The sequence below is a fragment of the Giraffa tippelskirchi genome, chromosome 1 (genome assembly GCF_054371585.1).
Source record: "Giraffa tippelskirchi isolate mGirTip1 chromosome 1, T2T-mGirTip1v1.2.pri, whole genome shotgun sequence".
Taxonomy (NCBI): domain Eukaryota; kingdom Metazoa; phylum Chordata; class Mammalia; order Artiodactyla; family Giraffidae; genus Giraffa; species Giraffa tippelskirchi.
In genome coordinates this window covers 92,218,640-92,242,118 of record NC_137275.1, presented here as the reverse complement: position 1 = coordinate 92,242,118, position 23,479 = coordinate 92,218,640, and the positions used below count along the sequence as shown (strand labels likewise).

General features: G+C 42.6%; 1 protein-coding gene across 6 annotated transcripts in view; it reads left to right on the top strand.

The window, feature by feature from the left end:
- The first annotated feature begins 1,349 nt into the window (after positions 1-1,349).
- PAPSS1 (3'-phosphoadenosine 5'-phosphosulfate synthase 1) overlaps positions 1,350-23,479 on the top strand; it is a 108,962-nt gene continuing 86,832 nt past the window's right edge. Inside the window, exons 1-4 of one of the 6 annotated variants that reach the window (XM_081552111.1) lie at positions 1,350-1,478; positions 9,918-9,953; positions 15,685-15,799; positions 21,121-21,356. In XM_081552111.1, the coding sequence (XP_081408237.1) occupies positions 9,942-9,953; positions 15,685-15,799; positions 21,121-21,356 (363 nt within the window). In that variant the 5' untranslated portion in view covers positions 1,350-1,478; positions 9,918-9,941. Of the gene's footprint in view, positions 1,479-1,647; positions 1,931-7,349; positions 8,279-9,917; positions 9,954-15,684; positions 15,800-21,120; positions 21,357-23,479 lie in introns of those variants that run through there. The other 5 variants (XM_081552180.1, XM_081552229.1, XM_081552040.1 and 2 more) reach the window with 5 other exon arrangements.

Sequence of the window (23,479 nt, the reverse complement as noted above, 5' to 3'; positions counted from 1 at the left end):
TATTCTTGCCTGGAGAATTCCATGGACAGAAGAGCCTCGTGGGCTACAGTTCATGGGGTTGCAAAGAGTCGGACAAGACTGAGCAACTTTCACTTTCACTGACTACTTGGAGCTACCTGTCTCATTTTTTTCAGTTGCAAGATACCTTCTCAGTTTGGTGGGCATTTTTCATTTACTTTTGTCCTCCAACAAAGAGGCAGTAACGGTCAGGTCTTAGCGATTGGTGTGCGCGTGTAGGGGAAGGCACTGGGTTATGAGGAAGCGCTGCAAACAACTATCTTGGTGCTAGGGACAAGCTACGGAAAAGCCCTGAGAGTGGTGGTTTAGTCCCTAAGTCGAGTCCGACTCTTGCGACCCCAGGGACTGTAGCCCGCCAGGCTCCTCTGTCCACGGAGGTGGAAAGGAAGATAGCTCCCAGAGGAAGCTCCCTCCATCCCCAGCCCATCCTCAGGTGAAGTAGCCACGGGATTCTCAGGTGAGTTTGAAAATGTCCTCTACAGATGGGCATTCTACTCAGTGGTAACCAAGGGCTCTCCCTCATCCTGGATTTCATTCCTCTAAGGATTTCATGAGAAGCTAATAAAATACATGCCCCTTTTTGACTTAGCCGGTGAGAAGTCCCTGACAGTAATCTCCTCAAGAGATGTCTTCTAGTGGGGACGGAGGCACCTGGCTAAAACCGCTAAAACCAGAAGAGATGTTAACTACTGACGGTGTATTGACTTTTTTTTTTAATTGTTGGGCAGAATTTCAAATCGAAGCGGAATGTGTGGACAATAAGCTGTTCAATCCTCTCTTTGAGATGCTGGAAAATTCCTTTTTATATGTGCCCAAGCTGAGATGAGCACAGATTTGGAAGATAGGAAACTGGTGACCGGGCTTATGGAGGAAAAGACAGAGGGGAGGGAGACCACGGCAACGTCTTCTTCTTTCTGGTAAACAGCAGCAGCGAGCCAAACCCGCCAACAGCTGGGAGGCTGGTATCTTCCTTGTCTCTAAGTCGAGGCTTGGGACCCGGGTCCAGCCTCCACGCATGCGCAGCGCAAGGTGCGAGCCGGGAGGGACCGGGGAAGTTCCACGACTACCTCCTCAGGTTCCGCCCCTTCCTCAGAATCAAGAGGGAGGAGCGTCGTGCGCGCTCGCGTCGGTGCGCGCCCGCGTCGGTGCGCGCCCTGAAGCCCGCCCCCAACTCCTGCCTCTGGTCGCTCCACCCCACACACCTCTGCCCCGGACCCATTTCGGAGGCGCGGCCGACGCGGCGCGCAGTCAGAGCCACGAGCACGAGCGCGTGCATACGACAGCGCGCGCCAGCCCCGTCGCGAGGAGGCCCCGCCTTCCGCCCCGCCCCCGCCGGCCTCAGGTCCTCTGGCTTCGCTCCCGGCGCTGAGAATCCCGGCACCCGCGCGCGCTCTGTAGCCATGGAGGTCCCCGGTAGCCTGTGCAAGAAAGTCAAACTGAGCAATAACGCGCAGAACTGGGTGAGTCGAAGCAGATGTGTGGAGGAGGCTCTGAGAGGCTCCGGCTGCAGATCCATTGGGAGCCGCTGCCCGCTCCTTCTGCATCCTGTTTGGAGAATCGGGGATGGTACCCGAGGCCGCGGCGCCTTCCAGCAGGCGGGGTGGGTGGTGCCGGGTGGCGTGGCGTGGCGTGGCGTGGCGTGGCGGGGGTGGGGGTTTCGGGCTGGGCTCTGCAGGCAGTCCTATTCACAGTCCGTGGGAAGAACGCCCGCTTCTCCAGCTCCACGGATCGGATGAGACATCGAGGACTATTTTTCGGGAGTGAGCTGGAGTCTGCTGAAACCTGCTCGCCCGACGGGAAGCTGCTCGCATCCCTTCCAGTGGCCTGAAGGTCTGCAGAGGAAGCGGAGGCAGGCGCCTTTGGTGCATTCCTGGTTTTTCTTGGCTCTGCCAGTGCAGTTAGCCCAGATTGGGTCCGTCTCCATGTCTTTCCATTTCTGACTTACAACATGAAGGGAGAGTACCCAACAATGTGGCCATTCATGGGTTGAGACTGCCCTGAACTGAGGTTCTTTGTGACTCAGTGTTAAATTGGAATATTTAACAAATAACATGGAAACTAAAATGTAGGGGGAAACTAATGGTTTATAACGTTTAGCAAGGACTGCCAGTTGGCTTTGATTGTGAAGTGTTCTGTCCTCAGAAGGTTGCTTCCTTCCTTAATTATTCTTGTTAAGAAACTGCCTTAAGCTAAGTTTTTGTAAGTGAGGTGGGAGTGGGGTGGGGGAAGTGGTGTCCAACTCTGAAGACCGGAAAGGCCTTGGTTTTAAGTCTGGACGGAAATTTTTTTTCACAGTACAGCAAGATCATGAGGTTTAAATGCAGCCTTGTAAGTCATCATTACCCTTGGTGAATCGAAGGAAAAAAAAGCCATTTCAGAGAAGTGTTCATTTCAAGTCATTAAATTTACCGTTTCTGAGGTTACCAAGGATTCTCACCCGATTCCTTTCTCCTTTTAAGTTACTTCACTCTTCCTTTAGGTGATAAGGAGGGAGAGGAGATAAAAGGTGAATTAGAACATTGAGAAGGAGCCCTGGACTACCAGTCTAGTCTCTGGTTCCAACTTTGCCATTTAGTAGTTGTTTGATCCTGAGTGAAAACACTCGACTTCTTTAAACCTCAGCTGACTTAAAGATAATAGCCTGTACTTCTCTAGTTTTGAGGCGTAAAGAAGGTAATGATTTGGAAAGGTCAGTAATACCACTGCTATGCAATTATTGATATTGCTCCTGTTACTCTGAGGTATTCCCTGGTTAGGAACATAGAGTTGGTTAAATTAGAGTATTTACAGGTCATTTCAGCTACACCGTCTGTAACTCATTTACTGTTCCACTTGCCAAAAAGTGCATATGCTTTGTAGAAGCCCTCAGAGAAGATGAGAAATGAGGGACTCGGTGCCTGCCTTCCAGCTGGTCATGGCCTGGTTGGGGTTGTAATTCGCATTTGCTAGGTGATGAGTATATCATTACAGGCCCAGTTATTTTATCACAATTTAGAGGCGAGATTAGTTTTGTCTGAATGTTTTGGAGAGGATTTATGGAAGAGAGGGCTTCCCTGGTTCAGATGGTAAAGAATCTTCCTGCAATGAGGGAGACCTGGGTTGGGAAGATCCCCTGGAGAAGGGAACGACTACCCACTCTAGTATTCTGGCCTCAAGAATTTCATGGACACAGGAGCCTGGCAGACTACAGTCCATGGGGTTGCAAAGAGTTGGACAGGACTGAGCAACTTTCGCTTTTGTGGAGAAGTGTGCTTAGGTTTTTGATGTAGAGGGAAGCTATGTGAATAAGGTCTAGGAACAAAAATAATTTATATTATTGTAATATTATTATAACTACTATAAATAATAATAATTGTTATTTACTACAGGAACAATGAAGAGACCTGTTTATCTACACTGGAGGGCTTTTGTTGACTGGAGATAAGATTGACTAAGCAGTCTGGGGCTAGGCTATTTGGCTGCTGAGCTGAGACTAGATTCTGTGAGAGATTTTTGATGAAGCTAGAATTTTTAATTTTCAGGGCCTTGTAAATCTTTCTTTGCCCCAACAGGGAACACCCATCATCTTTCCCTCTCATATACATCAACTGATAGCCACATGTGTAGAGAATGCACACACCTTTCAAGTTCCCAACACATGATGAAATTGGTATTCCAGAGGGACTGGTCTGCTGAAGAAATTAGACGCTGTTAGAGCCCACATGTGGAAGTCCTGGCAAACAGACAGGGTTATAGTGAGGTTTAAATGAATTAATAGATTTGAAGCATGCCTGTGCATCGGTTCAGGTGTTTTTCTTGTTATTGCTATTAACTCATCCAGTCGTGAGGGTGCAGCTGGAACTGGGCTAACGTGGCAGTGGGAAGCAGAATAGCTGCATTAACAGCATTCTAGGGAGAGTTATGAGGGACCTGACTAGAGTTAGGGAATGAAAGAGGGAGATGTGTTAAAAGATGGTTTAGCCCTGGGAGTTGGGGAGAATAGTTGTGGCATGCAGGGAATTTGGAAAATAGATTGAAGGCTGGCGTGATGGTGATGATAGTTAAACACTGAGGAAAGTTTACTGTTCGCTGGAGACAGTTTGACATTATTTGGTAAATTAGTGATTTTTTGTAACATTTTTGAGGTGAGTATCTGAGAGACAGTGGTTTAAAGCAAGGATCCTGGAACTGACTGCCTGGACTTGATCCTGGGTTTCACTGTTTACTCATTGTGTAACCTGTGGCTAGTCAATTTCTGTGCCTCCACTTTGCTCATCTATAAAGTGGGAGTGATAGTCTCACAGGGATATTGTGAAAATTAAAGGAGTTAATGTATGAAAAATGCTTAGGACAGTGTCTGGCATATAGAGTTATATGTCTGTTAGCCCTTATTGCCTTAGTGTTATGTGTGTTAGCTCTTATTGTTGCAGTTATCCTCTTTATTCCAATTGTTCAGTCAGTCGGTCGTGTCTGACTCTTTGTGACTCCATGGACTGCAGCACTCCAAGCTTCCTTGTCCTTCACCATTTCCCAGAGTTTGCTCAAACTCATTGATGTCCATTGAATCGGTGATGCCATTCAACCGTCTCACCCTCTGCCACCACCTTCTCCTTTTGCCTTCAGTTTTTCCCAGCATCAGGGTCTTTTCCAATGAGTAGGCTCTTCGCATCAGGTGGCCCAAGTATTGGAGCTTCAGCATCAGTCCTTCCAATGTATATTCAGGGTTGATTTCCTTTAGGATTGACTGGTTGGATCTCCTTGCAGCCCAACGGACTCTCAAGAGTCTTCTCCAACACCATAGTTGAGAAGCATCAATTCTTCAGTGCTCAGCCTTCTTTATGGTCCAGCTCTCACATCTGTACATGACTCCTGGAAAAACCATAGCTTTGACTATATGGACCTTTGTGGGCAAAGTCTTGTCTCTGCTTTTGAACATGCTGTCTAGCTTTGTCATAGCTTTTCTTCGAAGAAGCAGGTGTCTTTTAATTTCATGGCTGCAGTTACCATCTACAGTGATTTTGGAGCCCAAGAAAATACCAGTTAGTGTCTCCATTTTATTGATGAAGAAGCTGAGGCACAGAGATGATATAGGTTGTAAGAGGTGGACCCAGTATTAAGCATGCTGCATGTAAGGGACCGACATTCTTAGTAGAGATAGGCTGTAGAACAAGGCTATGTGTGTGCCCAGTTGCTCCATCTTGTCCAATTCTTTGTGACCCTGTGGACTGTGACCCTCCAAGCCCCTCTGTCCATGGGATTTTCCCAGCAAGAATACTGGAGCAGGTTGTCATTTCCTTCTCCAGGGGTCTTTCTGACCCAAGGATCGAACCTGCATCTCCTGCGTCTCTTGCATTGCATGTGGATTCTTAATCACCCACTGGATAAGCCTGTAGAACAAGGCTGTCTAATAGAAATAAAATGTGAGCCATATAATGTAATTTAAAATTTTCCAGAGGTCATATTAAAAAGTAAGAAGGAACAGATTGAAAAAATTTTAATATTTATTTAACCCAATATAGTTAAAATTGTTGTTGTTGTTTAGTCTCTTAGTCACGTCTGTCTCTTTTGCAACCCCTTGGACTGTAACCTGCCAGGTTCCTCTGTCCATGGGATTTTCCTGGCAAGAATACTGGAGTGGGTTGACATTTCTTTCTCCAGGGAATATTCCTGACCCAGGGATTGAACGGTCTTCTTCTTCATTGGCAGACAGGTTCTTTACCACTGAGCCATCAGGGAAGCCCATAGCTAGAGTACTGTCATCTCAATATAAAAATGAGTTCAGTACTGTCTTAATCAATATAAAATTATTAAGAAATATGCATAAGTGTATATTTTACACTTAGCACACATCTCGGTTCAGACTAACCACATTTTAAAACCCCCATAGGAACATGTAGATAGCCAATAAGAATCGAGTTAGGTGAAGGTTGGAAATAAAGATTTGCTGGTTAAATTTGAGTTAGAGAATTTAGGGAGAAGGGTGGTATCTTCATGTACCTACAAGAATAGTAAAGAAAATCAAGAATGCAGAGGGCCCTGTTAGCCTCCTCTTATCTCAGTCTAACAAAACATCAGATGTAATGAATATTATTCTCCATCTGCTTGAACCTTTCTCCGTTGGGACTGGTTTTCATCTGCCTTTGGGAAACACTTCCAAGTGTGTGTTAATTGGCCCTCGGTTCAGACCCAGGTGTCACTCACACATTTTGTAGACTCGTCTTGGGCCAGATCCTTTGTTTGAACCTGCTTTATGGTGGAGTTGGACCCTTGCTACCCGCAGATTAGTCTGAGATCTAGCACGCTGTTCAGAAGCACATGCAGTCTCATTCTGGTTTGCCGTTCCAGTCCCCTCTCTCCTCCACTCCCCAGATTTCTATAGCTCCGTATGTCCAGCGTCAGTTTTCTTTCTATACCTTACCTTCTCAGGGTTTTACACAAGCTTTTCCTTCTGCCCTGATGCCCGTTGACCTTTATCTCTTGTGGAAATCTTCAGAGCCTCAGACGCCTTTACCAAAACAGTGTGGCCCTCATGTGTCCACACACTCTAGTGTGTAGGATGAATTGTTTCTGCACCTCCGTGTTACGTTGCACTCTGCTGTTATCATGTAATCATATTTCGTTACAGGGGTTTTGTGTATACACTGAGCTTCTGCTGATATGACAGGATGGTGATAAAGGTTAGGGTGCAGAGTTAGCTAGGGTACTTCTGATACTAAAAGGCTTAGATAATTTACTAGTAACTTAACACAGCTTAAATAAGAGAATAAGCTCCATATGGGGTAGGATTAAAATTACAGTTTTGTCACTTACTACCTGTGTAATCTTGGGCATGCATGTTACCTAACTCCTCTGTGTCTCAATGTCTTCAAATGTAACAATGTGGATAATAAAACATACCTTGTAGTGGAGCCAACAGTGCCTACCTCATAGGGTCATAGCAAGGTTTAAATCAGTTAATATATTTAAAGCACTATGGCACCCCACTCCAGTACTCTTGCCTGGAAAATCCCGTGGATGGAGGAGCCTGGTGGGCTACAGTCCATGGGGTCGCTAAGAGTCGGACACGACTGAGCGACTTCACTTTCACTTTTCCCTTTCATGCACTGGAGAAGGAAATGGCAACCCACTCCAGTATTCTTGCCTGGAGAATCCCAGGGACAGTGGAGCCTGGTGGGCTGCCGTCTGTGGGATCGCACAGAGTCGGACACGACTGAAGTGACTTAGCAGCAGCAGCGGCAGCAGCTGTTGCTTTAAATAGGCGTTCTTATTAATTTAAGGCGTTGAATTTAAGGCATTCTTATTTATTAAGTCATCAAATATTTAACACCTGGTTTGTATATGCCTTTGTCCTAGGTACTGGAGATGCAGTCATAAAAAGACAGAAAGGGCCCGGCTCTCATGGATATTGCATTCTCCCTGGGAGAGAGTTAATAATAAAAAAGCAAATAAGTGAATGGGGATACTTTTCCCTTTTATCAGTTCTCCTTCTCTGAACAGTATGTCCCTCATACTGTTCAAAGCCTTTCACAGAAGGCCAACAGCTCATTCCGGATTTGAAGGAAGACTGAGGTGATACACAAGTGAAACAAGCATGCAGAAGTGGAACAACATGGCATCTGAAAAACCATATATTCCTCCTTCAGAGCATGGACCTGGCTGTGGGCAGGGGCAGGTATTGAGCCGGAAGTTAGGGAGCCGCTGCTGGAAAAGTTGCCTAAAGGAGAAGGAAAGCTGGACTTCTGCCAAGAGGGTGCTCCAGTGTTGACTGACCACAAGAACAGGAAGAATGGCAGGCTCTAGATCTGCATTGTCCAGTACTGTAGCCACTAGTCACCTGTGGCAACTCGAATTTAGTTAGGATGAAAAATTCTGTGTTTCAAGCACTACATTTCCATAGGAAGCTCATGGCCACTATTTTGGACCGTGCAGTATAGAACATTTTTATCATCTCAGAAAGTTCTATTGGATAGGGCAGGTCTAGATAATAACTCTGGGATGGCTACTGACATTTTTTCCCTACTTATTTGTGTATTTATGTATGTGTGTATTTGTTTTTACTTTCTTCCTTGGGGGAGGAAATTTCGAGAGATGGTGGCAACTTTGGAATCATGGTTTTGGGCAGTTCTGCTGTTCTGGCTCTAGCAGGGTACCCAGCTGTCAGTTAGCCTCCCCTTAACACAGTGACTTCTCTGAAGTTGGAATGTGAAATAAGCTTCCCCAGCTTGGCTCTGTTATATTGACCTGTGAGAAGTAGTTTTCTTCTTCAGTGATTCTCAACCAGGTAAAGATTCGCCACCCCCGGGGTGGTACCTGTTTGGTAATATCTGGAGACATTTTTTGTTGTTACATTTATGTGTCTATGTGGACAGGGTTGCTTCTGACATCTGTTGGGCAGAGGCCAGAGATGCTGCTAAAAAAATCCTACAGTGCACAGAACAGCCCCCTCAACAAAGAATTATCACCAGTGCCGGGGTCCAAAAGTCGTTAATGCTGAAGTTGAGAAACGCTTTTCTATGCTTTGAGTAAGAAAAAGGGAAAGTAAATTATGTAACTCCGAAATGCAAAACTAGTCATTTAAAACAAAGCCCAATTGATACTAGCATTTTTTCATCCACCTACCTGGATGTTACTGTCTTTTGCTCTGAGATGAGCCAATTACCTGTAGCATACTGACAGCTGCTGCTGCTGCTGCTGCTAAGTCGCTTCAGTCGTGTCCGACTCTGTGCGACCCCATAGATGGCAGCCCACCAGGCTCTCCCATTCCTGGGATTCTCCAGGCAAGAATAGAGGAGTGGGTTGCCATTTCCTTCTCCAATGCATGAAAGTGAAAAGTGAAAGTGAAGTCGCTCAGTTGTGTCCGACTCTTAGCAACCCCATGGACTGCAGTCTACCAGGCTCCTCTGTCCATGGGATTTTCCAGGCAAGAGTACTGGAGTGGGTTGCCATTGCCTTCTCCAATACTGACAGCAAAACCGTAAAATCCACCACTGAATTGTTTTGAAACATATTGCTGAGGAATTAGTTCACATGAAGAGGCTGTATCTTTTGTTTTTGTTTCTGTTTTTGGCATTCACCTGAGTGGTAATTTTTTCTATGGAATTTCCTTTCCCAAGGACACAGTTCTCTACTCAGTATGTTTTAACTGGATAAAAATAGTGAAAATATCGGACACTGTATAGAAATCCAGTGAGATGACTGCAGCTGTTGTTTTTCTCTCTAGTTTCTTTGATGCTTGCATCCTTGCCCTCTCCTTCTCTCTCATGTGTTTAAGAGTTCAGTTCGTTGCTTTGTAGTATATTCACAGTTTTACAGCCATCACCAACCAGTATCTAGTTTTAGAATATTTTCATCACCCCCACAGGAAACCCTGTAGCCATTAACACTCATCCTCTACCTTTCTCCTTTCCCCCTCTCTGTCCCCTGACAACCAATAATCTACTTTTTTGTCCGTGGATTTCCCTGTTCTAGACTTTCATCTGAATGAAATCATGCAATATATGACCTTTAGTGTCTGACTTCTTTAACTTAGAATAATGTTTTCAAGGTTCACCTCTAGTGTAGCATGTGTGGATACTTTGTTCCTTAATGTGATTATATAGTGGTATGTTTTATGGATGTAGCACATTTTGCTTAGCCCTTCATTAAGAGATGAACATTTGAGTTTCTTCTACTCTAGTTGGTATGAATAATGCTGCTGAACATTCATGCACAGATTTTCATGTGTACTGTTAGATGGTTTGAGGTAGACATTAATATGTTTTTGGCTGCCCAGCCTCTAAATCCTCCTTGTGTGTGTACGGAATGCCCACTGTCACTGTTACGGGAGGCAGGAGGCTGTCACAGTATGAAGGTTTCTTTATCTGTTTATCGTTTGTCTCCTTCCCTGAAATGTTCTTAATCATTTTTTCTCCCATATCTAGGAGGGATCAATCAACAAATAATGAATGAATGAACAGGTAGGTAATCTCAGGCTCATTTCTGATTTCTAGGAATCTCTTATGCCTGGGCTCCCCAATTAGAGGTCACCCAAGGGCCATTCCATTAAAAAATATCCATTAAGTCAATATTTAAATGTTCTTGAATCTGTAAAACACAATAGTTGGTGAGCCATAATGTACATGCAGAGTGCATGCGTGACAATCAGTGATCAAATAAGCATGCCAGTTTCTTAGCTCTGATTCAGGACATCTGGGATATGACCAGAGATTCACTTTCTGACAGGCAGCCAGCTCACTGCCAGTGTTGCCGTGCACCGTGTTTTGAGGCAGCAAGGTTTTAAGTGTAGCCTTTACAAGTTGTTTTCTTAACCTCGAGGAACGTATGAGCTTCACTTTTGCTGTTTGTGTTTGGCTTGTTAATGTTCAAAAGATTAATTTCAGTCATTAGTAACTATGTGAACTAAAGCTTTTTTCTCTTTGTACTCTTCAGTTTGTCCACATGGTACTCTACCATCTCTCCAATTTATTCACTGTAAATTGGGATGTAAAACAAACATGCCTGTGACCATTTCAGGTATTCCCTTTTGAGGAATACACAGTTTGGCAGTCAGTTTAAGATGGATGGTGGGATGTGTGATAGATGTTGAAGTCTAGAATTACTCTTGTTATTTGGTATATGCTCTGTGGCTTTGTGAATTCGACTTAAAAATGCAGAGATCCTCATAAAATCAGAATAAACTCACAAACCTTGAAATTCTCTAGATATCATCATGGGAGAAGTTAGTTTGTTCCTTAGGGAGGTGGATAGAATAACAAAACATCCCATGTGGAAGTTGTTGCTTTGTTGTTTTAGTTGCTAAAATTCTTCTCCCGTTTCATGGACTATAGCTCTGCCAGGCTCCTCTGTCCATGGCAAATTAAGGTGGGTCAAAAAAGGGGCACAGGGTCAGTTGTGTGGATGCTGAGGATAGCAGCAGAAGGTGTAGACAATGTATGCCACAAGTATGAGAGGCCACCTGACATTAGCCTGGTAATAGGACTGGTAGTCATTTAGTCCCAATCGAGTCATTTAGTCCCAATCAGAGAAAGAGAAGGAATTCTCTTGAAATGACTTGTCCCGGTTCTGCTGTTCTTGAAAGTTGTAAATGTCAGTTATCAGTTCATTTGCAAGTTATTCAGAGAACACACATCCCACTTTAAATGCCTTATATCTGACTTACTGAGCGCAAACTAGGCTCAAGTAAAGAGGTTGGGGCTTGTGAAAAACACGAAGAATCTGTAACTCACAGTGCTTGACCAACCAACTCTCCCAAGAAAGTAAAAACTGTATACAAAGAGACACCTAAAAGCATAAAACAACAAACGAATCCTAGGGGCAGTAAATGTTCTAGTGACTGTCTGGCTGTATGTGCACCAAGTCAAATATTACTTCAAACCACCCAGACTATTAGGAAAGAATAAGCCTGACTTGGCTGTTCTGTGGATAGAAACTAGGCCATTGAAGACTCTGAGAACAGAAGTGGAGAGTCGGAAGGAAATGACTCACTCCTGGCCCTTAGTCACTAATGTCAAGTTTTCCCAGCAGAATTATAGGCAAGATTTGGCTAGAGTGGGATAGAAAAGGAAAAGAAGGGAAGAGGCACTAGGTTACATACAGAAGTGGTCTTTAAATTTTTAGTAAAATTCAGGCATATACCTACCATCTTGCAATTCTAATAGATTTTAAAAATGTTCTTTGGTTTATTCTGAAAAACTGGGAATTAGGAGATTGTGGCAAATTTTTTTGAAAGTTTGTTTTTTAATATGAAAAATATCAAACGTCCATAAACAGTAAGCCTCCTTGTACCCAGACTGCCATACTGGCTGCCAGAATTTTTTTTAAATGTAGGAGGTAAGAGGCCTGGAGGGAGCATACTTTCCTAGTGATTAAAATAATCTTTTATCCTATATCTTCTGTCAACCACATCCTCAGCCGTTTATAGCTTCTCAGTTTTCTTTCTTTCTTTCTTTTTTTTTTTTTTAACATTCTACTCAATTTAAAAAGAAAAGCAGAAGGTATTTTATGGTGCCAAAATGAATTAAAATTCATTAGATACATATTTCTTCTTGCCCTAAAGGAAAGTAACTTGGAAAAACATCCCCAAACCAAATGACCAGTGGAACAGGTTTTGCCAGGGCGGTCAGCTAACGTGTGTAGCACCCCCCCCCCCCCCCCCCCCCCCCCCCCGTTCTTGTCGTGTTCCCTTTCAGCAGACTCAGCTTCTGTCTCCTCCCAGGCTGCCTGGCTGGGAGCTGAAACTGGACACTTCAGGAACTAGGTGCCATTGCTTGCCAAGAGATGCAGATGTCTGTGTCTGATACCCCATGCTTTGTTTAAAATCCTGGAAATGCAGAGCCGGAAAGTTATGTCTGCCTCGTAGGTTTAATGGAAGTGAAATGGGAAACCCCTATTAGCATTCTTCATGATTATTGGAAGTACATCTGTTAAGGAGATGGTTAGTGGGGGAGGGATCCTTTTGGCTCCTGAGGATCCCCCCAACTCCCAACGGCAATGAATGATAGACAGTAAGAGGCAGATGGACAGAGATGCTTTCTCCTGTACACCCCAGCAGGAGATTGTGCAGGGAGATGAGGAAAGATTCTGAACCTCAGGCACTTTTTTAGGCTAGCCAGTTTTAGATAAGAATACATCTGGAAGTTGAAGATCTCGATGGAAAAATAGTCCCTTTTCAAAGTCCGTGTGTGTATACCTGTGAGGGTATTTGTTTCCCGTTTTGGTGACCTCTGGGTCAGGGTTGAATCCATCTCTGACTGTTTCATGCGTCAACCTGAGCCACTCATGTGGCTGTGGAAGCACACAGTCATGGCCTCTGCTCTGGCTTTAAATGAACGATTGCTGCCTTCAGATGCCTTGTTCCGGCTGCCCAGCAGTCACTCTGGAGCTCCCTGGTTACTTCCCGCTTTGCTCTGCACTTGCTGTCCTGGTCTGGACGGGGCTTCCCTCCGAGGTCCTTGGAGACCTTCAGTGCCTTCTTCTGGCTGTAGCCTTCCCTGGCCACCCTGTCTGAACATCACCCTTCCTCTGATACTTCCTCTCATTTTTGGCTTTATTTACATTCCCCTCCTGTTTGGTGCTTATTTCTAATTTACATAATTTCTGTATTTATCTTGGTGTATTTTCCCTCCTCTGTTTTTCCAGTGGGTTCTCAAACTTGAATTGTTATTGGAGTCACTTGAAGGCTTTAGAATGCAGATCGTAGGGCTTCATTCCAAAGTTTCTGACTTAGTTTGCTTGGGATCAGTTCTGATAATTTGCATTTCTGGCATTTCCCATGCGTGCTTGCTCAGTCACTCAGTGGTGTCTGACTCTGCGATCCCATGGACTGTAGCCTGTCAGACTCCACTGTCCATGGAATTTTCCAGGCAAGAAGATTGGAGTGAGTTGCCATTTCCTCCTCTAGGGGATATTCCAGACCTAGGGATTGAACTTGTGTCTCCTGCCTTGGCAGGTGGATTCTTTACCAGCATTTGCCAGGAGATGCCAAAGCTGCTAGTTAGGGACCAGGCTTTGACAACCCCTGCCTTGGCAGGGAGGATTAGAAAGGCCTCAGGAGGACAGTGATTTTATTGGTATTTTCATCAGAACCTAGAAGAATATCAGGCATGTAGTGTGCATTCAGTAAATATCTTTGAATGAATGATGAATAAAACTGTGTTGAAAAAGAAGAGCTATACCAAGTATCAGATACAAACACCCAATTAAAAGAATGCTGACACTTATTTTATAAAGGCATAACTTGTTGGAAAGACCCTATAATTATGTTTTTGCTCCATGGTAGGGCAAAATAGAACCTATACAATTCATTTTTTCAATTTTAGAAAACAACTTTATTGAGATAAATTTGCCTACCATTCAGTTTACCCACTTAAAATGTACGATTTGTAAATACACGTTGTTTAGTATGTTTACAGAGTTGTGCAACCATCGGCACAGTCAATTTTAGAGCATTTTAATCACCCTAGAAAAGAACTCCGTTCATTAGAAGGCACTTAACATCCCAGTCTGAGGCAGTCACTAATCTACTTTCTATCCCTCTAAATATTCCTGTTCTGGATGGTTCACATATTAACAAATGGAATTGTGCAGTATGTGGTTTTTGTTACCAGCATCTTTCACTTAGTATAATGTTTTTGAGGTTTGTCCATATTGTAGGATGTATCAGTACTTCATTCCTTTTTATTACCAAATAATATTTCCTCATATAGATATACCATACAATTTAAAAAAAAAGCATTTTGTTTAATTATTGTAATGCACAGTTGGGTTGTTTCCACCTGTTGGCTTTTGTGAATCATGCTGTTAGAGCATATGTGTACAAGTTTCATGTGGACTTGTTTTCACTTCTTGTGAGTATAAATCAAGGAGTGGGAATCATTTGGTAATTATATTTAATGTTTTGTAGAACTGCTCTTTTCCAAAGTGGCTGTACATTTCCATCAGTGAACGTACATGGATTCCAGTTTCCCCATATCTTCACTAGCACTTGTTATTGCCTGTCTTTTTAAAAATAATTTTATTTTACTTATTTATTTTTGATTGTGCTGCATCTTCGTTGCTGTTCGGGCTTTTTTCTAGTTGTGAACTGGGGCTATTCTTTGCTGCAGTGCATGGGCTTCTCATTGCAGTGACTTCTCTTGTTGCTGAGCACGGGCTCTAAGGCACACAGGCTTCAGTATTTGTGGCGCATGGGCTTAGTTGTTCTGCAGCATGTGGGATCTTCCTGGACCAGGGATTGGACCTGTGACTCCTGCATTGGCAGGTGGATTCTTTACCACAGAGCCACCAGGGAAGCCCCCTTGCCTGTCTTTTTGATTATAGCCATCCTAGTGGGTGTGCAGTGGTATCTCATTGTGGTTTTGATTTTCATTTCTTGGATGGCTAATGTGGTCAAGCATCTTTTAACATGCTTATTTGCCATTTGTATTTGTTCTTTGGAGAAATGTCTATTAAGATCCTTTGAAGCCTATGTAATTTTATACACTTTTTGTTTAAGAAGAAAAAAATTTGGGAGAACAGCAGTTGCATTCCATTTTTTTTTTTTCCATTACCCATTTCGTGATACCTGCAGACATCCCTTCCACACCTCATTCAGGAATCTGCTCAGATGCCACCTACTCAAGAGGCTTTTCCGGATCATCCTGTTTAAAGAGGCACTCACCCCCTATTTCTCTCTCCAGTTTTATCCTGTTTTATTTTCAAAGAGCACTTGTCACTCTCTGATTTAATAATTAAGTTTTATTGATCTGTGTCCCAGTGGAATGTTAGCTCAATGAGGGTAGGGAACCTGTTTTGTTCATTTGGTGTACAAGTATGGCCCCAGGAATCGCTGGTTGAATGAATGATTAAATGAATGAATGAGTGAGAAGACTGGGCTCTGGAGTCCACTGTTCACAAGTTATGGGACCTGGGGCAGGTTATTTAACTTTTCTCAGGTTTAACAGCTTAATCTGGAAAACCATAGTAGTAGGACTTTCTGCATCTTTGGGGAGCTGTGCAGAGTAAATCAATTGGTGTATGTACAGAACTGGACACCGTGTCAGGTGCTCTAAAGAAAGGAAAAGCTGTTAGTATTCCTCTTTTTTCCTCGCTTTTGTCATGTTACATAGGGCAGTTACTGTGTGTTTGCAAGGAATATATGTTTACCTTTTAAGGGACTCAGGTAGACCAAAATTCTTTCTTTTTTTCCAGGGGATGCAGAGAGCAACTAATGTCACCTATCAAGCCCACCATGTCAGCAGAAACAAGAGAGGACAAGTGGTGGGGACCAGAGGCGGCTTTCGTGGTTGTACAGTTTGGCTAACAGGTACGGTCCAGATAGTTAAACCAGTTTTTCAAAAGCAGGGTTTATTATAGACAGCCTTGACCTGGGAATAAGCATATTTCAATTTTGAGTCCTGTTGTATCTGGAGCATCATAATAGAGCTACTCAGTAATGACATATTTTCTTTTGGTAATTCCTCTTGTTTATAAAATTGCTGTTAAAGGGGAAAAATCAGAATGCATCTTAAAACTACTTTACATTCTGTTAACTTCTGCATGCAAATAAGAACTGGATTCTGCCTTCAAGATGCTAATAATGTAGAACATATGAGGAGAAAGAATGAGTGATGAAGAATTTCACATTTTCTATCACACTTCTTTTGCTTTGGCCTCTGATTGATTCTTGTGTTGATTTTTCCAGAGTCTGTCTTGGAGAGGGTAAATTGATCCAGGTTTTGGAGGTAGTTTTAAAAATGATGGATCTTTTCACTTCTAGGAATTTGATTTAAAATTTTGGTGCATCTTGCCAGTTTACCCATGTTGGAGGATAGAGGGAATGAAGAGTGCTTACTGAATTGAGAAGGTATCTTGAGACTGAATAACAAGGCAAGCAGTTCCATATAATCAGTGGATCAGTTTATTATAGGGTAACCTACTCACTGAGTGGGATCTGGCAGTGATCGGGAAGCATTCGCAGCTGCACTCTGCACTGCCGAGGGACCCCCTGGGACAATTTGATAGTTAACCTATGGCATGGGAGTACGTGCTTGGACATAGGAAGTGCATTCTTTAGTCAATATTTATGAATGGGTAACTAGTCTTCCGGGTACTAGGAGTACGTTAGCTAAGGTCTTCATCATTGTTGGGGATTAACAGAGCATAGCACTGGAGAAAGAAATGGCAACCCACTCCAGTATTCTTGCCTAGAGAATCCCAGGAATGGCGGAGCCTGGTGGGCTGCCGTCTGTGGGGTCGCACAGAGTTGGACACGACTGAAGCGACTTAGCAGCAGCAACAGAGCATAGAGGCATCCTGGACCTAATGATCTTTAAACAGTATCTATTAACTGCAAATTCTTGATGACAGAGAAATGAAGTACAGTCCTGAGAAGGGTCAGTGGAAGAACAGGAGGAACTGTACTGGCCCAAGATGACATCACTTACGCTAACAGCCACACAACCCACTAAAATTTAGACCTATTTATTTTCCTAAAGTGGACAAGGGTCCATTTTCCAGTGTCTTGTCAACATGGATATTACTCATCCTTAAAATTTTTGCTGATTGCCAAAAAGCGACATTCCCATTTTTTGTTTTTACAAATTAAAAGTTTCAGTTTTAGATAGGTGATATGTTTCTGTATGTAGCACTTTTGCATTCTTCCCATCTCCTCATTCTTGAGATTGATGTTAAATTGCTATGTTTACATTCTCTAGACTTGTAATGGGCTTTCTAGGTGGTGCAGTGGTAAAGAATCTGCCTATCAGTGCAGGAGATGCAGGAGATGTGGGTTTGACCCTGGGTTGGGAAGATCACTTGGAGAAGAAAATGGCAACCCACTCCAGTATTCTTGTCTGGAGGATCCCATGGACAGAGGCTGCTGGAGGGCTGTAGTCTAGCGGGTCACAAAGAGTCGGACTCGACGGAGCATGCTTGTAACATAGTCTGTTCCAAATCTTAAATATACATAATTGTTTGTACTTGAGTTCTGTAAGTAATTTGATTCACCCTTACCACCTGATCATCAGTTCTTTTATTACGGCATGTCTGCTCATGAGCTCTTTCTTTGAGTCACGTTTCTATGGTCTGTATTTTTGCAGTGGTTTTTGTAAGATGGCTTTCTGTTAGATTCTGAATTCCCTGAGTTTTTATGTTTGAGAATGTCTACCCATCTTTTATGACAATTTGGTTGGGTAAAATATGTATTTTGTTCCTACTTTCTTTGTCTTAGAATTCTTAAAACATTACTCCATTTTCTTCTATTAAATGTTGTGACTAATCTGACTTTTTTCTGCTCCTTACGAGCTTTTTTTTTAACCCGCATTCGTGAAGAATTATTACTTTTCCTATAATTTCTTTCAGAAGTTTTGCTTTTCTCATTTAGGCTCTTTGTTGTTGTTCCGTCGTCCAGTCGTGTCTGATTGCGACCCCACGGACTGCAGCACACCAGGCTTCCCTGTCCATCACCAGCTCCAGGAGCTTGCTCAAACTCATCTCCATTGAGTCAGTGATGCCATCCAACCAACTCATCCTCTGTCACCCTCTTCTGCCCTCAATCTTTCCCAGCATCAGGGTCTTTTCCAGTGAGTCAGCTCTTCGCATCAGGTGGCCAAAGTGTTGGAGCTTCAGCTTCAGCATCAGGCCTTCCAATGAATATTCAGTACTGATTTCCTTTAGGATTGACTGATTTGATCTCCTTGCAGTTCACGGGGCACCACAGTTCGAAAGCATCAGTTCTTTGGGGCTCAGCCCTCTTTATGGTCCAACTCTCACATCTGTACATGACTACTGGAAAAACCATAGCTTTGACTAGAGGACCTTTGCCAGCAAAGTCATGTGTCTGCTTTTTTAGGCTCTTTATCTTTCTGCAGTTGGTTTTTGTATGTAGTGTGAGGGAGGGATCCATTTTCTTTTTTTTCCATGTACATAATCAGTTGTCACAAGAGAATATAGTGATGAGAGTATCCTTTTTCTCTCTGATCTGCTGTGCCAGCTGTCATAGATCAGGTTTCCACTTATCTGTGGGTTTGTTTCTGGGAACTCGCATCGATTCCACTGGTATACTTTACTTGTCTATTCCTCTCTTATTACCACACTGTTTTAATTACTGTATGTTTGTAAAGTCCTGAAATTCAGTGGAGTAATTCTTCTTACCTTCTTAATTGGAAATATCTTGACTTTTTTTTGGCTCTTTGTATTGTATGAATTTTGTAATCTGTTTGACCAATTTCCCCAAAATCTTGTTGGAATTTGGTTTGGGGTTATGTTGTATCTAAAGATCAACTTGGGGTGGATTGATCTTTAAAAACTTGAGTATTCCTTTTCTTGAACCTAGTATATTTCCTTTATTTTACCACTAATGATGTTTATAAATACTGTTTATCAGATTTTTTTTTTTGGTACTTACCTTCAGGTCTAGGATGTAATAAATTTCATAATTGTCTATTTGAAAAGAAAATGTATTACCCTGATGTGGGCAATTTTCTATATACATTCACCAGACCAGGCTTGTTAATTGTGTGTGTGTTGTTTTTTTTTTTTGACAGTATTGTTGGATACAGAATTCATGACATCTTTCTTTTTCTTTCAATTCAGTAGCTTAACCAGATCTGTCCAGGTTTGTATGCCATTTTCTTGGAACACTGCCTTTTCTCAGATTTTTATTTCAGATCAGCTTTCTTGTATTTTTATGTTGATTTGTGTATTATTTTACTAGAGCCACTGTAACAAATTGCTACAAACTGAGTGGCTTCAGACAACAAAAGTTTATTCTCTCACAGTTTAGGAGGCAGCTAGAAGCCTGAAATCAGGGTGGCTTCCTTCTGTTGGCTCTGAGGGACAGTCTATTCTGTGCTCCTCTCCTAGCGTTCCCTGGCTTGTAGGCGTACCACTCCAGTGTATGCTTTTGCCTTCACATGGCCTTGTTATAAAAACACCAGTCCCTGGATTTAGTGCCCATCCTAGTCCTGTGTGACCTCATTTTAGTTTAAGTAATTACGTGCACAGAGACCCTGTTTAAAACAACAATAAGCAAAGGACAGAAAAACCCAGTCTTCCCAGCCTCTGTGTTCACTCATTGTTGATAGGTAACAAGTTACCCAAAACCTAGTGGTGCGGAACAGCCATTTTAATTCGCTCTCCATTTTGTGAGTAAGGAGGTCAGGAGGGCTCTGCTGGGCAGTTTCCCTCTGGGTCTTGCTTGGTTGCAGTCTCGCTGGCTTGGGCTCCAGTCATGTAAAGCCGCAGCTGGTCGGGTGTCCGCAGCAGCTTCACAGTAGGTGCTGCTTGTCAGCTGGGATCTTAGCTGGTTAGGGTTATCAACTAGAACACCTACTTCTCATTTCTGCAGCATGTGGTCTCAGAGTATTTAACAGCTCTTGTATAGTTGCTAAGTCAAGTCTGACTCTTTCCGACCCTGTGGACTGTAGCCTGGCAGGCTCCTCTGCCCAGGGGATTCTCCAGGCAAGAATACTGGAGTGGGTTGCCATTTCTTTCTCCAGGGGATCTTCTTGACTGAGGGATCGAACTGGAGCCTCCTGCATTGGTAGGTGGATTCTTTATAGCTGAGCCACCAGGGAAGCCTTGTTTAACAGCTGGCTTCTCTCAAATTAAATATCCAAAGAGAAGCTGAATAGCTTTTTCTGACCCAGTCTTGGAAGTCATGCATCATCATTTTCACTGTATTCTTTTGGTTATAGGTGAGTCCTAAGTCCAGCCCAGATTCAAGGGCTGGGAAATACAATAGACTCTGCCTGTGAATGGGACACTGGCAATGTCCTGTTGTAAAAAAGCTTTTAGGCCATTGTTGGAAAATATACTACCTGCTGTGCTTGTTAATATACATTTTTAATGTAGAAAGCATCTAATGCTATATTGATCCTTTTAACATATCGTGCTTTTTAGTTTATTTTTCAGTTTGCCTTTTAAACTGACACGTAAGAGTTTCAGTACATGAGGTTTCAGTGTTTTATCTCTTGTCTCCTAACTGTCTTAGTTGTGAATTCTGTAATAACATACTCCCTAAGATGGTACATATTCGTGCATAAATACACTATTTCCTTTTCCTTCACTTCTCATTGTTTAGTGACTAAACATCATTAGTAGAGGAAGGTGAAATGAGGATATTTTTTCTTTCTAGATTAATTATGTTATAAATTAGATTCTCAGTTACTTTTATCATGATAGCCTTGGGGAAGTGTTGATCCTGGGATCTAGAGGTAACTTTCTAATATTTATTTCACTGACTGGTCTTTTCTTTTTCTCCTCTCCCTAGAAGTAATTCGGGCATGTAACTTTGTTTTAGAATTGGCATGCAGCTGTAGAATAGTGGTAACAAGAGGACATGGTGAATATCTGTACTCAATCAAATATAATATTCAAATTGGTTAAGCCTTTGTAGCTCAGTGATTTCTGATACCTTTGGATTTAGACAGGAATTACTAAAACATAAATGCTTATTATATTTAAATTACAGATGTTTTTCTAGCTAAGACATAGTAAAATCTTACAGACAAATATTGGATAAGAATGTTACTAAGAGATTGCTTTGAATAATGAATGTAATTAAGCCTGTGATTAAAATTCTTTATTACTAAGTAATTATTGTCTCAATTTTCTATCTGAAATCTGTGGACTGTTCACTTTTAGGCTTATCTGGAGCAGGAAAGACCACAGTAAGCATGGCTTTGGAGGAATACTTGGTTTGCCATGGTATTCCATGCTACACTCTGGATGGTGACAACATTCGTCAAGGTCTCAATAAAAATCTTGGCTTTAGTCCTGAAGACAGGGAAGAGAACGTTCGACGCATCGCAGAAGTAGCTAAGCTGTTTGCAGATGCTGGCTTAGTATGCATCACAAGTTTTATATCACCTTATACTCAGGTATGTGGCTTTTGCACCATTGTGGTTCTAATTACATATATTGAGAACATGGTGTCAAAAAACGCAAATTAAACGTTGACATGTACTTTGAGGCTAAATCCAAATTAAAACAATTAACCTACAGCATTTCTGTGCTGCAACTTTCTAAGTAAATTCATTTTTGAAAAGCTTGCTGTGACCCACTCATCCCCTGGCCCCTACCAAGTATAACCAAAGCTGTTGACCAAGTCAATGGCCAAATTATTTCAAGTTTGACTTTTCAGTTCACAAAACCTATAACATGCATTAAACACCAGGGAAAATGTTAGATTTCTTAACATGTGTCCTGGGACTTGTTAGCTCACAATTCCTGAGGATCATCTCTCATCACATTTTTTCATAGAGACCATAGCAGCACTAATTCACTTTTTTTGTATTTCTTTGAGAAAAATCATGTTGTTTTTCCTCACGAGAATTTTGTTTCCCTCTGCCTAGAAGGCGTTCATCTCCTTCCTCTAGCCTCACCTCAGCATCAGTTAACCCCTGTTCATGCTCTGAGTTTCAGGTTGGGTATCTCCTCCTCTCAGACTTTGCTGGGTGTCTGCCTTGGTTGCCCTTGATATTGTACCATAACACATTTTTTAAAAAATTAATTTTTGGCTGTGCTGGCTCTTGGTTGCTTTGTGCGGGCTTTCTCTTGTTGCGGTGAGCGGGGACTCCTCTTCATTGCAGTATGCAGGTTTCTCATTGTGGTGGCTTCTGCTGTTGTGGAGCACAGGCTCTAGGTGGATGATAGGCTTCAGTGGTTGCAGCACATGGGCTCAGTAGTAGTGGCGTACGGGTTTTAGGGTGCGTGGGTTTCACTAGTCATAGCTTGTGGGCCCTAGAGTGTGGTCTTAGTAGTTGTGGCACACAGGCTTAGTTGCTTCATGCCGTGTGAATTCTTTCTGGACCAGAGATCAAACCTGTGTCCCCTACATTGGCAGATGGATTCTTATCCACAGTACCACCAGGGAGGTCACATTGTTTTACTATAAATACCAGTTTTTTGGTTGATGATGCTAATAGCAGCAGCAGCAGTAATAATAACAGTGATGATGCTAATAATAGCAGCTAGCATTTACTGAACACTTACTAGGTACTGATAACAGTTTTAAAGTGCTTTCATGTGAGTTAGCTCACTTAGTTCTCATCACTCAATAAGGAGAGTGGAGGTGAGGAAACAGAGGTGTAAATCACCCAGGCTCACACACTGCCTGGAGGAGCAAGGATCTGCTCCCAGACAGTGTCACTGGGATCCATGCTCTTGCCCACTGTGCTTTGCTGCCTCTAAACCCCACAGGCTCCTTGAGGCTGGGGTTCCATCTGACTTGTCTTTCTAATCTTGATGCTAAGCCCAGATCCGGGAACACAGTAGATATTTAGAACACAGTAGATATTTGTTAAATGATAGCATAGCCTCTTAAGGAGCCCAGATATGTAAAAACAGGCAAGATGTCTTAGTGGTTAAAGATAGCAGCTTAGAAGCCAGAAACAAGAGACTGAAATCTCGGCTCTCCCAGTTACTGTTAGGACCTTGGCCAATTTACTTAACCTTTCAAGCTCAGGTAATGCCTACCTTTTAGGGTTGCTCTGTGTGTGTGTGTATGTGTGCGCATTGTACATGCATGTGTTCAGTCACTCATTTGTGTCTCTTTGTGGCCCCACCAGGCTCCTCTGCCCATGGAATTTTCCAGGCTAGAGTTGCTCTGAGGATTAGGTAAATCATGCATTCACTGCTCTCAGCATAGTGCCTTAAGTGTAGTAAGTATTCAGTAAGTGTAATAAGTAATAGCACAATTCTATTATTGTAACATAAATCTGGACAGGTTGCTTAGACTTTTTTTAAAAAAAATTGAGCTGTAAAGATTATAGATTAAGTGTGAGATTGAGTGTTAGTCACAGAGATTCACTTAGTTGAACTGTGGCAGGAGTCGTCAAAGGTTCTTTGAGGACTAGCTACTTTTCATTTTCCTGAAGCATTGGGATCAGTGTCAATACATCAGCTTAAAGTATCCTAGCTAATGAAATGTGTCAGAAAATGAGAGTTGTTAGAGTTCCTCAATCCTTGGATAGAAACAGTTTTCACAGTGATATAATAGTGG